Source organism: Condylostylus longicornis, unplaced genomic scaffold (assembly GCF_029603195.1).
Source record: "Condylostylus longicornis isolate FDR11 unplaced genomic scaffold, ASM2960319v2 ptg000009l, whole genome shotgun sequence".
Classification (NCBI taxonomy): domain Eukaryota; kingdom Metazoa; phylum Arthropoda; class Insecta; order Diptera; family Dolichopodidae; genus Condylostylus; species Condylostylus longicornis.
Genome location: NW_026577978.1, coordinates 325,612 through 342,166, shown reverse-complemented (window position 1 = coordinate 342,166; position 16,555 = coordinate 325,612). Strand labels below are relative to the sequence as shown.

At 24.9% G+C, this 16,555-nt stretch overlaps 1 protein-coding gene across 5 annotated transcripts in view; it reads right to left on the bottom strand.

The window, feature by feature from the left end:
• The window catches only part of LOC129618530 (TPR-containing protein DDB_G0280363), a 191,915-nt gene that overhangs the window by 122,083 nt on the left and 53,277 nt on the right, over positions 1–16,555 (bottom strand). For all 5 annotated transcript variants that reach the window (XM_055533328.1, XM_055533330.1, XM_055533331.1 and 2 more), the window contains exons 3-4: positions 3,461–4,385; positions 2,129–3,348 (exon numbers count right to left, since the gene is read on the bottom strand). In XM_055533328.1, the coding sequence (XP_055389303.1) occupies positions 2,129–3,348; positions 3,461–4,379 (2,139 nt within the window). In that variant the 5' untranslated portion in view covers positions 4,380–4,385. The remainder of the gene's footprint in view (positions 1–2,128; positions 3,349–3,460; positions 4,386–16,555) is intronic.

The following is a 16,555-nucleotide window of genomic DNA, read 5'->3' as shown; positions in this document are numbered from 1 at the left end:
GAGAAATTATACTTAAATTTTTAATAGCTATAATTCTACAAATATTTTGGGAAAACAATATTTGTTCAAATAGATATAATGGAAAGAAATGAGTTAATTATTTAACATATGTAGTTTTCGGTAGATTTTGCCAACAAAATGATTTTTATTTACCTATAGGTTTTGAAATTTTAAACTGACTAAACAATAAATATTAAAAATTTTCTCGCCTACATTCGCAATAAAGTATTAACGTAGATAAGCAGTATTGAATTAAAATAGTCTACTTTACAAAAACTAGTTGACGAATTACATACATACTTATTTGGTTTGTGTTATCAAAAGTTTATTAAATTAATTGTTATTAAAAGTATAATTGAACATTTTTACAAGCAATCGAAAATATTCACATTTTTTTGTGTTGGTACTAAAACAACGTGGTTCAAATGAATATTATGAACATACAAGTTCGTTAATACATTAGTTATGTACGAGTTCGACTCTTTTTACAAAAGCCAATAATGCAATAAAAAGTACAAATTTATATTTTTGAATTTTTAATTAATTTTAACCACAAATTAAAAAAAAATAAATACATGTATACAACGTATATATATATTGCAATAATCTCTTTGACTAACAACATGCTAGTCGGGATTCTAATATTGTATATAATTAGAACATCAAAAAGAAACTTGAAATTTAAATGGAAAATTTCATTTCATGTTAAAAATTTATCAATTTTTAAAAAATTATTTCGAAAGAATAATATATTAATTATATGATCACGTATATATATTTACACAATATACATACTTACGATGTATGCACGTAATATATGAGTATTATATTTTATGTATTAACATATACACACAGTATGTACATACTATTAAAATACCATTTTAAAAATAGATTATTTGCAATTTATGGGTTTAAAGTATTTGAGAGAAAGAAAAAAATTTCATTTAAATTTTAGTAGAGAAAATTGTCCTCATCACGTTTTCAAATTAGTCAAAATAAATATTTTATTTATTTTTCTATTTATTTTTCTCGTGGATATTTTTTTTTAATATTTAATTTTAAATTTTTGCTTTTTTTTTTGGCAAAGAGTTATGACATTTAAAAGATTATAAATGAATGTTATTCGTATATGAAAATGTATATATAAGTGGCGATGTATGTGCGTAAAATAAAATTTATATATAAAAATAAATCGTTTAAATTTTTGATATTCTACTTTAATATTTTAAATTTCAATATTTTGTGGCATTAAAAATGTCAGAACAATTTTTACCTTGTTCAGTTTAATAATTTATAAAATGAAAATATTCAAATAAGGTTATAAAAATTTTCTATCAAATTAATTATTAAAATTTATGATTCTTAACGGAAATTAATTTTATTATAAAAAATTTCAAATAGACTAATTAAATTAATTTTAAAATTAATAAAATGCATAATTAATAAACGTAAATTCAATCGTTTATAATTTGGTTCAAATCGCTTTGTTTACAAATACGGCATGACTCCAACTATTTGTTGCGTAGTCGTCAACTCTTTTCTCACTTTTTCATTAAAAAATGAAAAAAGTCTGTCGTACAAATAAGCTGTCAGTGAATTTACTGAAACGAATGCATTTCAGAAAAACTATTAAGTCATTTTCAATTGAAAATTTTCTTTTTTCAGGTGAAATTCACCAATACAAAAAAAATGTAAAATAAAAATTTTCGACTCTCGAAAGAAGTTGAATGAATTACAAGAAACCATTCGATTTCGAAATTTTGAAAATGAATTTTTGCAAACGAATACGCAACCGCGATCAAAGAATTTAGACTCAATATGAACGCAAAGAAAATTTCACTATCACAATATGCAATTGCAACTGTAAACAACCACTGGCCAAAAACCTACAGCAAAAAAACTAATTTTCGTTCAATACCTTAAATCCAGTATTATCCAAGTCAAATTTTTTATTATGTATTTAAAAATCAATATTAAATTAATTATAGATTGAACAAGTAAAATATTTTATAAAATATTTTTAAATTAATTTGCTTTAATTTATTTCTTTCCATTGCGTGTAATCAAAGAAATTTATTAGATGATAAAATAAAATCATAATAAAATAATTAATAAAATGGTTACTAACCTGATAAGTATTCCATTGTTGAACTAAATGATCATAACATAATTGACAAGATTGTATCATACCGCGTGGATCAATTGGTCTTGAACGTGGTGGTCTAGGATGTGGCTCCATAAATATTGGAAAATAAGGACGATTTGCTTGCAAACTTTTTTTATCCTTTGGTTCTGTTGTACCAATTTCAATTAAACTGCCACGACGTTGTTCTTCACCACAAACATAACATACTTCTGTTGTAGCATTTTTATCTGGCATTGATAAATCTAAAATACCAACATCAATTTGTGGAGCAGTCGCTAATGGATTTGGAGGTTGTGGTTGTGCTTGAAATGTTGGATGTTGTAATAATCTTGGTGAAGAGTGTTGTGATGAATTTCTCAAATCAAGAACACCCTCATCTTCTGGTGGACTAGTTACTAATGGTGCTGTTTGATTTGAAGTAGTACCAGTAGTTACTGGTGCAGGAGCCGGTGACACCATTTGATTTCCATAATAAGAGTGTGATTGTTGTGAATGTTGTAATTGTTGTTGTTGAGAATGATGTTGCTGTGTTTGCTGTTGTGGCTGTTGATATTTATTATTTAAAGATTGATTTTGATAATTTGACTGTTCAGTAAGTGAAGATGGTTGTTGCATACTAGAAGGATTATTACTATTATTGTTATTATTATTGTTTGCTGCCGGCGATACAGATGAATTCATATAAGGAAGTTGTCCTAATTTTAATTTATGATGAGCAAATGACGATTTTATATTTAATCCATCATAAGAATTTACAACACGTTGTTGTTGTTGTTGCTGATGCAATTGCTGTTGCAATTGTTGTTGTTGCTGCTGTAATTGTGCTTGTTGGTGTTGAAGATGATGTGGAGAAGGACTTTGCTGTGGCGCTGGCAGAACATTTTGTGGTGATTGATGATCTCTTGATTGTGGGCGACTTTGAGACTTATTACTAATATTTGGATCAATGCCATTATTGTTGTTGTTATTATTTCGACTTGATGGTCTTGAATTTGAGTATCCTTGCGAAGGATGTTGAGGTTGCCCACTTTTAAGTGAATTATAATAATCTAATTTTCCGTGTGGGGATTCATTTCTTGATGTTGGGCGTAATGGTGATTCATTACGTATTGTCTGTTGTTGTTGCTGGTAATAGTCTCTCGAAGTAGGTCTTTGAGGTGGCGGAGGCCCAGGTTGCGGTGTAACTGGATATTGAGAAAACGCTGGAAAAATAATAATTATAAATATTAGGAAAGCAAAATTTAAAATAATATCAAGAAACTTTAGTACTTTTTGATGAAAGTTAGTAAAAACAAATAGTTAAGTAGAACTTACCATTATAATTAATGTGACTGCCACCGCCACTCTGTTGCGTTAAATGTTCCGCTGACAAACCTAACATTTGAGCGGCGTATTCACCTTGTGTTGTCATATCAGCACCAATAAAAGGCTTTCCATCCATACGTTTCATATGGTAAATTCTTTGAATATGTGGTTTCCCATCACGCTCATAAGCATCCCATTGTTCATTTAACATCATATAACACAGTGTACAAACCATTACGTAATGATGATTTGGAGGAAGTTGTGGAACACCTGCTGGTGGTTCATGACGTTCAATGAAAGGAAAAAAAGGTTCTTTTGGACGTTCCGGATTTGGTCGTACACGAATTGGTTCATAACCTTTGGGACCACCACAAACATAACAACGTGCAGCATCTTGTTGTTGATATTGTTGATGCGTTTGTTGTTGTGGTGGTGATGTTCTCATACTATGTTGAATATGATGTGGCTGTTGATGTTGCTGTTGTGGTTGCGATTGATGATGTTGCTGTTGTTGCTGCTGCTGGGATGATATTAATGAACTTTGTGATTGCTGCTGTTGTTGATGTGGGTGATGCAATTGTTGTGAGGGATAGCCAACCGGTGATGACATATGATGGTTTGGCTTATATGCACTATTTTCTGATGTATGATGTTGCATTTGCTGTTGTTGCATTGCATTGTTATGATATAAATAACTTTGATGTAATTGCTGTTGGTGTTGTTGTTGTTCAATGGAAAGCGGTGTTTGTCCTGGAGTTGAATTTGCTGATCTTGAATTTTCTTGATTTTGTTGATAACTAATTTGCTGTAGACGATGTTGCTGTAGTTGTTGGTGTTGTTGTTGCTGATGATATAGCTGTTGTTGTTGTTGTTGAGTTAATGGGCCCCCGCGTAATTCATTTTTTATGTAGGCTTTCGCCTTTTCCATAATAATCTATAAAACAAAAAATAGTAAAATTAATTTTTTAAAATTAAATTAATCGAATTTAAAAAAGTATTTGAAAACTACAGCCATTATAAAATTTTTTTTTTGTTTTTTAAGTTCTGTGACAGTTTCATAAAAGTTTTTTAAGGTTACTTAGAGTAAAACAAAAAAGTTTACTTTAAAAGCCAACATTTTATTGTTTAGTTTATTCTGTTTTTATTTTTCATATCACGCAGAGAAATTGACACTCAAACAGTTCTTCCACATAATCATTTTTCACACATTCACACATTCAAAATCTCAATCTTTCAATATTTTTCTCGAAATTCAAAGAACAACGATTTGAAAAATCAGATTTAATAGCTAACTACTTGCTATTTTGTATAATTTTTGGAAATCTTTTATAATAAATCATATTTAAAAGTGAATAATTCGAACAGACTTTGTTACGCATTGATTTCTATTTTCAGCGGTCATTTTCTTTATTTTTTTTAATAATAAAAAAAACTTTTATTATGTAATTTTCATAGTTACATGTTTTTTATTTTATATTTCTGTAAATATACAAATACTTTATGATTTTGCTAATAATCTTTTAGAAATTATAATAATCGCAATAGTAATTACAAGAGGGAAACCTAAGTGTTGTAAGACATCAAATTAAAATGTTTTTCTTTTAGTCGTTCCTATAATATGTATGTAAACAATTTAAGTTAGAAAGAACTTAAATAAGAATTTTTTAAACTATTTATAGGAGGCAATGACGAAAAAAAGCCCCACGCAAAATATAATAAAAATATGAAAAGCAACACTGAAAAAAAAAAATTTTCATTTTTGTTATTGTCTTTGTTTTTCTTATATAAATTTCACTTTTACAGAAAATTTTACATTTTCAACAAATTAACCAACTCATAAACTATAACTACCTTTGTAAGGGTAACAAATAAATGAACTTTTTACCAATATATGTATGATATAGTAAAGTGCTTATGTTTTACACACAACAATGAAAACATTTCTATGATTTCTATGTTTATTATTACCCAGTCAATACATTTCTATTTTTGTGCTTTATTGAAAACACTTAACTTCAATTGGCTTCCATCCCATATTTATTCACATAAAATGTGTTCATATACACGTACATACATATATAATGTATGTAAAATTATAACCGGCCACATTAAGTAAGTCTAGTGTTAACTGGCTTAAAAATAAAAAGTCAAAAAGAAATGCAAATTTTTTTTTTTACACACTGCACAATTTTTATACTTATTTAACCCAAATTTATTGATTTTTTAGTTGTTTGTTTTTTTTTTTTTACAATTATTTATGTGCTTGTAAATTACTTTTTTTTTTTAAACGTATGGTGCGGCACACTTCGATGTAATTTATATGCAAAGTAAGCGTAAAAAAAATTTTTTTTTATTTTATTTTTTAGTTCAAATTTTACGATTTATTTTATTAATAGTTACATATTAAACTACCGGAAGTATTTTCGGGTTTATAAAAATGTATGAATGAAAACAGAAAAAGACAGGTGAGTTTCCATGTATATACTCGTACGAATAACCCAATTTCATGAATTTTAAATTTTATTTAGGAAATATCATTATCATGCAGTCCACAAGATCATTTGTACCTTATATACTTATTTATTGGGCACATGTAAATTGTTAATGAAGACATTATTATTAAACAAAAAAATCAGAAACTATTTTCAAATCAACTACAAAGTATAGCAGCTTTCCGTATGATTAAAGAAACAGAAGCTATATAGTATGCAGCTATAAATTGATAAATAATTTCAAGTAGTAAAATCTACTTAATTAAAATAATCATATAAAATCCGCTATGTGAAACTAACACTTCTGGAACTGGATCCGAGCCATTTGTTTGTTACATATCGCTTGCACAATTACTAATTAATGAATACTATATGCGATTCAAAACTTCAATTTTCAATACTTTGCTATAAAGAATTTTAAAAAACTTATTCCCGAAAGTATAAGATCTTCATATAAAGTACGTATAGATTTTGTACTAAATATCGTAATAGTTACAATAATTATCGGCATTATATAATTGCGTTTTTTTGCATAAATTTGTGGTGTAAATAACAAAAGGAAGACAAAAACAACAAGAAAACTTTAAACACCCTTTAAAAATCATTACCACTTTACGATTTTCCTCCTTTATTTTTTATTTATTCAAATTTCATACACTTCCATAAATATATTTGCAAATTTCTTTAAAAAAAAAAAAAAACAATTCATAATATTCAAACTTCATTAATATTAGGTGAGTTCATTCCATTTTTGCTCATTCTTTTGCTCATACTTACACTTGTTCAATCACTTCACTCCTTATTCAATATGTCAGTGATTTAAATTATAACACCATTTGTTCTTCTATCTAAATTGCATACCTTAACGCATTAAAGTCAATTGATTCTTTGAACAGAGTAAGTTTAAATCAAGACAGAAAACTTAAACTTTGTTATTTTGTATTTTCCTTACAAACATACATACATATATGTATACGTATAAATACTTGTACGTAATATTGAATGAATAACAAGAGTTTAAAAAAAAATATCATAAGCCTTTTGGCATTATGTAAGAATATTTAAGTTAAACACCAACTTAAAATAAAATATATACATATGTATATAAGTATGTATTTATGTATACTTGTTTATGCAAATGTTAAATAAGCACTTGTTCTTATAAAAAATAAAGATATAAAAAATAATACTTTTAGAAACCCTATAAATTATAACGTATGTATATACATTTATGTATTTAATATATGTATGTATAACAATTAACGGAATATAATAACTTTTACTCATATAATGCAAATAATATGTTAATTTTCCCACTGTTTGCAATGCATTAACATCAAGAATGCATAAGATATATGTACATAAATACTTAAGTATATTTATATTAGATGCATATATATTATGTTCATGATTATATATAAATATTATATTAATGATACACCTACATATTTATTTTATTTCTTTGTATATGTATATTATTGTATGTATGAGGGATTGAGAAAATTTTCAGTTGAAAATTTTCAGTTGAAATTCAGTTACTATCATTTACATTATGAACTAATTACATAATTATTCATTGGCATACTCTCATAAATCGTAACGCTCTTCATATTTCTAATATAACTGTAGTTTTTCCTAATTTTAAATAAATATTGTCAAATTAAAGTTTTCAACATAAATTGAATTTTCAATTCAAAATGAATTTCTGTAATGAATATTATCTATGTAAATGTAATTTAATGTTTCCACTAACTATGAAATGAATTTCTTAATTATTGGTGATAGATTGTAGAAATTTAACTATGACATATGTACTTAAATATGTCATTGTGAATGATTAAAGAAATTTATTTATGCGATATAAGTAAATGTGGATTTGACACGTCAAATGAGCCGCTAGTATATTGCTTTATTATTTGTCAATAATTAATAATAAAGATAAATTTGTACTAAACCGAAAAGTTCGGATCTTAAATTTGTGTTAATTGTTATTTTCTTCAACTTAATAATCATTTCACAGATTTATCATTATCAAATTCTAATATACGTAAATGAATTTGCAAAGCAACTTTTAATTCATCAATGCAGAACTGGATGAAAATTTTCCATGTTCATGTTATCAGAAATTCTTTTTAATAATAATATACATAAGTGCCTATATATGTATAAATGTAAAAACGTAAGTATATATTATTTTATATCTGATGTTATGGAAGTCATCAAACAACCTTTTGATTAAAACAGCGTAAAAGGAAAGGAAGAGTAAACGTTATAATAACAAAGCACGTTAACATATGTATATGTATGTACATGTGCTATTATAATTATTTAAAGATTCTAATAACACATTTTTACCGCAGCTTGTCAATCACATGAAAATTCAATTTGTGAGTTGAATTTTAAAAGAAAATTATTTTATATAAAGTTAGTTTAAAACTGCAGAAAGAAAAAAAATTAAACTACATACTTAGATATGCACCTACATACATACATACATATATGAGTGTGATGTGTATAATTTCAAAATACATACTTATATACAGCAGTAGCAGTATAAGAGAAATAAAGATAAATAAAAAAAACTTTTCAACAAACAATATAAAAGAAGAAACGGTAGGTACTTTGGTTTTTGTTGCATTTTTAATTGGAAATATGATTGCAGTTGGTGTCGTTTACTTTTTATTTTTTTTTCTTCGTATCAGGCTCAGACAGACGACATTATAGACATTTTGATTATTCCATTGTGAATATTTTCAATTGTGTAATTTTTGCGTCTTAAACACAATAAAATAAAGTTAAAATGAAATAGTTTAAAAAAGACGAAATTAAGAACGCGTGCTTACATTCTTAAATTGTAATACAATTTAATATTATTAAATTGTTAATTCATATACATATGTATGTATGTATATACGCACACATAGGTACACACAATTTGTGTTTTTTTTTAATTTTTGACTAAATTTCAAAGCTACTTACTTTAAAAATTAAATCAGTTAACAATTGGAGCAAATAAATGAGCCGCATAAACACATAATAAAATTTACTATAAGTATAACAAATTGTAATCCTTTCAAAGTGGCATATAATATGTGTGTAGCTATGTTTGTATGTAAATGAGAAAATAAAGTAATAGTAATGAATTAAAGAATAAATAAATCTGCTAATTGTTACGCATTTTTAAAATTTCCTTTTTTAATTTAATTTACTTCAGCTATAATTTGTAATACGCATATATTTATATTAATATATGTACGTATACATATGTACCTAAACAATTCTCTTTATTTTATAAGAGGATAAATAAAATTAAATTTCATTTAACTGAGATTACTTATAAAAAAAATTCTATAAAATTGGAGACTAATGGAAAAGAATGAATTGAAATAAGTAATAGGAATATTGCTAATTATAATATACATAAGTAATCCAATTATACTTTTTATATTTTTAACACTTAACTGCGCGGGAGGAGTCTATGAGACCCCATCTGTGAGACATGCTGCTCGTCATAGAAATTTATTTTAACATATTTGGTAAATTTAAAGTCGTATTGTGCAAGTCTGCATACAACAGTAAGAACTTTTATGTTCTTTTAATAAATGGTCTAAAGAATTACGAAGTACAAACTAGAATAGTGTAAAATGCAAAGGAAATTTCATTCTGAAGTCAAAATAAATTATTTAATTTTTTGAAAAATCACAATATTATTTCACTTACTTGATTTAAGATATTAAAATTGCCAATTAATTATGGAATTGAAAAAATAGACGTCCGAGTTTTGTTTCAACAGTATTATAATATCAAATTTTAATTGTTACATATTTAATTATTAAATATTGTACACTCAAACTATTTACATAAAATTAAGTGAATAATCTTTTAATTCCTACAAATCTATATAGAAATTTTGCAATTGAATTTGTACCCCAAATTTTTTCTATGTAATATTGAAAACTACATTATTTTAAAAATTAATTTTTATACTATACGTACATATTCTTACTTGAATTTTTATATAAATAGAATAAAATAAAGATAAAAATAAAAATAACAATTAAATAGTCCGACAATAAAAAAAAAAAAAACATAATATAAAATGTCAAAAAAAAAAAAATTTTTTTTGTTTACATTTCCTTTTGAGAGCAACAAAAATAGCTAAGATACAATAAAATTGATTCGAACAGATTACAAAAAGGTCAAGTATGTCAATTAAAAAGGGAAAATAACTAGAATTTCTGACGCTATTTCTTCTCTCTTACAATGCCACTAAGTATAAATACAAACCAGCTCTTTATTGTTGTTTTATTTTCTTTTTAAAAATACTATATGCTGCTCTGCCAACTAACACGAAATTCCCAATGTTATGAATGCAAATTGATTTTATTTAAAAAAAAAAATGAATAAAAGTACAAGAATGAACAAAAAAAAAAATTTAAAGCTAAAAATATTTACACATGTACCCGTCCATGTTCATTTAATTAATATTTTGAAATGCGTAATTTTTATGTAATTCAATAATTTATTTTAAGTTTATAACTTGAATTTCAAAAGCAGTAATTTGGTTATAATATTAATCCAATAATAAATTGGAAATTTATATTTTTTAAATTATTTATGGATACAATATAAGTGTATAAAATTCCAATATTCTCTAATACTCTTAATGAAATGATTCTGTCGAACTAATCTAATGATTATCCTTGATTTTGGTAAAAAAAAATACACGGACAGAAACGAAAACAATATGTTATTTGAAACTACATACATATTTAAATTGAAAATTTGGAAGAAATGAAAAGTATGACTGTCCATAACTTAATTAAGGTTTGATACACGTTTATGTCTATGTCTTAAATCGTTAAATAAAAATCTAATTCTGAAAGCCAATCAATTCTCAATTTCGACTATAGAATAAATGTAAAAATATTAATTGTTCGTCAAGGGTTGTTTTTCCATTAAGAAATTCTAAAAAAGCAAAAAACAACTTATCTAGGAATATCAAACTTCCTACTTGCGAGTAAGCATCTTACACTTACCATGAATCTGTATATTATCTTACAAAAAAAAATATTTTCTGATTTAATATTCTTTTTGATTTATTTACAAATTTCAATATTCCATTATCAAATAGTTAACATAAATATGTATGTAATGTATACATATGTATGTACATCTGTAAATACTTAAATATATTTAATATAGTAATAAATTTAGAACAATATCGTCACAATGTAACAAATTTACAGCAATTGAATTGGGATCATGACAACTAAAATAGATTATAAAAAAATTGTGTTCACCATTTTATAAAAATTAAATTGAACAATAATCAAACAATAAAAAAAAAATAAAAAAAATAAAACAAAAAAGAAATTGAAAAACTATTTAGAAGACAGAATGAAAAGTTCAAGGAAAAATATTTAGGTTTCTAGTGTTGTGTTGCTTTTTTTTATTTTTCATTTTTTCTTAATTTATTGCTCTAAACAACTTTTATTCATTTATCTTGATTGCTTTATTATTTAATTCATTTAAAAATTACATATAATACTTATAGTAAAAATAAAATGTAAGTAAATAAAATATAATTTATATGTAAAAGTACTTATGAATCTTGTAAATATTCTCATGATGTACAAGAAAAACTATTCAGAAACGAAGAAAAAAAAAAAACAAAAAGAAATTTTCAATAAAAATAAATTTTCTTAAATAATTCGCGGAACTTGATCTAATGCAATAAATTAAAAATATAAAAATATCAACTAAAATAAAAAGAACGAAATAAAGAACACAAAAAAAAAATTTGTCAAATAATTCGAATTCTCGGTCAAGCATACCAAACACAAGTTTATAAAGAAAAAAAAAAATACAAAAACAAAAAATTAAAAATTTAAATAACTTTTCAGCACATTCAGCAATTTTTTTTTTCAAATTTCAATTTTCATGAAGAACAACTAACTTTTCAATTATTCGAAATTAGAACGCCAAAATTTTTTTAAATATCAATTAAATAAAACTGAAGTGTAGCACATTATTTGATTATATTATTACCAATGTAATATATATATATATAATATATATATTGCATATGGATATTGGGAATGAGGGTCATGAACATGACAGGGCATTGCAATGTTCCGTACTCCAGACATTTGTATGATATCTTGGTATCAAGCATGCACAAAAATATTATAAATAGAAAATTTAAGGAATTGTCTGACCAAATGCTAAGAAAGACCCGTCCAAAGAATATGTGTGTAATGATAACCGATATCTCTCAGTCACAAAGGAGTTGTTAGTCACTGCCCTCGCCTTCCCTTCGCAAAATCACCATAAATGACTGATAGTGTCACCTAAATCGTTCAGTGAACAAAGTTCAATATACAGACGATTTTTCTCAGTAACATAAACACGATTTTAATCTGTTGTAAACAATCCTGAAGGGCCTTCGCATAATATTCGAAACATGAACGACAGGTTTAAGCATGCCACAAAAATTAACATTAAATACGAAGTTTCCTTCAGACCCCTTTCTCTAGGATATAACTCTGCAATCTCATTGCGCTTATGATACCCATAAATAAGCGTCGCCCCCCCTTTGTTATTTATCTTATATAAAACTTTAACTTACAAATTCAATTTTACAAAAAATTTTATTTGTGTAATTACTAAAATCTACACGATATACAGTTTTCTCTCATATAATACTTTTTCAATCAGTATAAGTTTTAATTAAATTACTTTTTATATTTTTATGAGAAATAACTTACTCAATCTAGTTTATAAAAAATTGAATTTAGTAAATATTTATTAATTAAACATTGTATAATTAATTATACAATAAAGCAAAATCATTATTACTTCATACAGCTCAAAAAAAAAAGCCCCATATGCGAGACATACTGCAATTAATAAATTAAATAATAATTATGAATAATTATTGGCAAACATTTAACATCGAAACTAAAGTATATGTATACGTTTTGTAAATCACGTTTCAATTTTAAACTTTCATTAAGTAATTCGAATAAATTTATTAATTATAATTTTCATTTAAAATTGTATTTTTATTATTTAAGTATTAATTACAATTTTATAATGAATAATTAAATTATCTTAAAAATAATTTTCGATATAAGTAATTAATTCTCTAAAATCATGCAACTTAACGCTTAATTATCAATAATATTTTTACAATTACAAGCTGTATTCGAAGTTTTATTAGATATTAAAGGTCATAAGTATACTTATTGTAAAATTTTAAACCCAGTAGCTTCATTATACTCTTAGTACATCAAGATATTCACATTTCATTTTTATTATATAAATTTATGAATTACAATTTATGTTAGTTGATATTTATTGAACATGTTCTTTAATTAATTGATTCATTAAATTAATGCAAGTTACAAATGGATTTAGATATCAAATGATTTATTGTTATTTTTGTTTTACTATACAATTATTTAATAAAGAATTATTTTTATAGCTCTACTTTTAATATAAAATATGTAAGTATACAGAACTAAATTTTCAATATAGAAAATATTGATTTGATGAAAATTATTGATAACAAAATCAATTAATAAAATAATTATCAATTGAAACTCAAAACTGAATTATGATGTTAACAATGCTGTCTCCATTAAAAATATTGCGTTATTTTTTACCCTAGAAGCTGTAAGGTCCCCAGTTTTCGTAAAAAGTAATTAAAATTTTGTTAGTGATTGTGCTAGCTGCTATATAACCTTAATATTGATTTAACCAAATTTTAGAAAATATTTTAAATTGCAATGATCATTATTCAATATGAAAAACCTTAAGCAAGTATTGTTCAAGTGTTGTTCATATTAAGAATGGAAAAATACTTACTACATAATGTGTGTATGCAAGTATCTACATCATTATCTTCTATAGTTATTGTTAAAAACCGACAATTGAGTTAAAATTTATTAAATAAGAATAAGCAGATTAAAACAACATCACTGCACTAAAAAAAAAAATTCTAGATTTTCCTGCACCTTGATGTTTTGTCATTTTTGAATTAATTCTCACGGATGAGAATTTTTTTTGAAAATCAAAATGATATTAACTAATTTATAAAATTCTATATTATTTTCAACACGCAATTATAACTCATATAAGAAAAAAAAACATAGTCGCATTAAAAATTAATTTCAATCAAATTTTTTTTTTTAAATTAAACACATGCCTACATAATAATATGTACGTACATACATATATAAATACTAATATATAAAATGTAAACAGGAATCTTTTTTAGAATTTCAAAATTATAGCATTGAAAATAATTTTCAATAAATTAACCTTACTGATTACTGATTTTAATATTTATGTACATATATACTTATAAAGCTATTTTTAGCTAAGTATAATTTGCCAATATTGTAACATTTAAATAATAACAGATTTATTTAAATTACGCACACAACTATAGTTTAGTCACAACAATAAAATATAAGCACATTTTTAATAATATTTTAATATTTAGAGGCGCGAATTTATTTGAAACGTAATATTTCTTTTTTAATTTTTATGTTTTTCCTTATTTACTTTAATACATAAGTGTGTAAAAAAAGAATTTTATGCGTCATAATCTTTACAACAAGAATAAGAATGAAAACTTTATTTAAATAAGGTACTTTTAAGCTTTAAAAATGTGAATTAAACGTAAGCTCCAATAAACACGATCTAAATGAAATGCCAGCTCCATCTGTCTGATTGAAAATAAAAAAAAATAAAAAAAAATTAACAACAATTTTGAAAAATCAACTGAGACAACGTCAATTCATTGGATTAATACCTCACTTATTACAACAGTTAATACTATTGTAGTTGCATAATACGAAAATCAGTGGAATACTGCTGTTTGTGTCATTGTCACAACAAGATATGTACATATTAATGTCAAAATTGAAATGACAATATATGCATGGTGTTTCACGTGCTACCGACACGACATGCGTGCGATATGTCTGCTTTAAATTAATCTTAGTGGGACGATTTTGTAAAAAAAATTTTTGAATTTACAAAATAATTTTTCAAAATTATTTCTTATAAAAAAATTTTTTGTTTGGTTTAGTTTAAATGAAAACGACAATTTGTTAAGAAAAAACAGAGATCACCTAATTTTAATTTTAAGGTAATTCAATCTCACAATTTTCTGATATCGTAAAAATATTATAAATTTCCTAATTTAAAATATTAATTAGATTTCCTATTTTCGACATGCGGAAACGCTATTCTATTGGCTATTATGTATAAAAATTTATTACTTATGTGCCTTTATTTTTTTCCCCACTTGAACCCAAAAACAAATTTCCAATAAATTAGTAAATAACTGTCAATTTTTAAGTATAAAATAATGTCAAATAAAAATTTTGACAGAAATATCATTATAATTTAATTTACGTATGTCGTTGGGACTTACGTGTTAAACTTATTTAACTATGATATTACGATTATGACGTGATCGAACGATCACGTGCTTTAATATCTAATCCGATCATTAGAGAAGTAAAAGATGGCTTAAATAATTTTAAAAGTGTTAAGCAATTTATAATTCATTTCGAAATATATAAGCATATTTGCGTAATTGCGATGTTTGTTAAAAATAAATTACACATGTTTTTTGATTAAAACGTCAGAGTCCATGATATTCATTCAAATTTTATACTTAAATTTTGTTTGATTTTATTTTTTTCAAATTAAATTCGCAAAATTACGAGAAAAATAGTTGTTAAAGAAATACAAAAAAAAAAATAAAACAACCAATAGATCAGGACCTAAATGATCTTATTAAATCAATCTTTAAGTCATTAGCACACATTGATAGTAAATATAAGTATATGTGATTAAAATAGAAAATAAAACTTAAAATATGCAAGTAAAAAAAAAACAAAATTTAAAAAAAAATATTTTTCATTTAAGTAGTAGAAAAAAACAAAAAAAAGCAAAAATGTGAAGATTGTAAAGAGCAAGAAGCAAGCAAGTCATGAACTTATTTCAATCTGATGCCAGAAAAGAAATAAAAAAAATTTAAAACGATAAACAATAGAAAATATTTTTGATTACAACAAATACAACGGATTTACAAAAAAAAAAAAATAAGTAAGTGAAAAAAATTTTAGTTTCTTTTGTTTTCAGCAAGAACATGTGTAAATTTTAAAAATGGTGGAATTATTACCAGCAATATCTGAAGAATTTGTAAAATCAAAATTATTGTTTAAAAAACTTTTCATTGTGTGTTTTAGTAAAAAATTTCGTAAATATTGCAATCATCGAAATATTGAAATCGACGGAAATTTCAAATATCGTTTAATTTACTGTGAAAACAGAACCACAGCGGAAAGCGGAACCCAGAAGAAGATTGGAACGGCAAAATCAATTAAACAGTATTTTACATACAATGTCACACACGCGTGCTAGAAGATAATCGGTAATGGTAATTACGACAATGAAATTCCCGGCGGAAATTTCGCTTGATTCTATGGGCAGCCTCATTTAAGTAAGATGTGTATTCTTCATGAATTCAGGCATTTCGCCATGGAAAATCGGTCTTGTTATGTTTTCAACTTAATATGCCTAAATT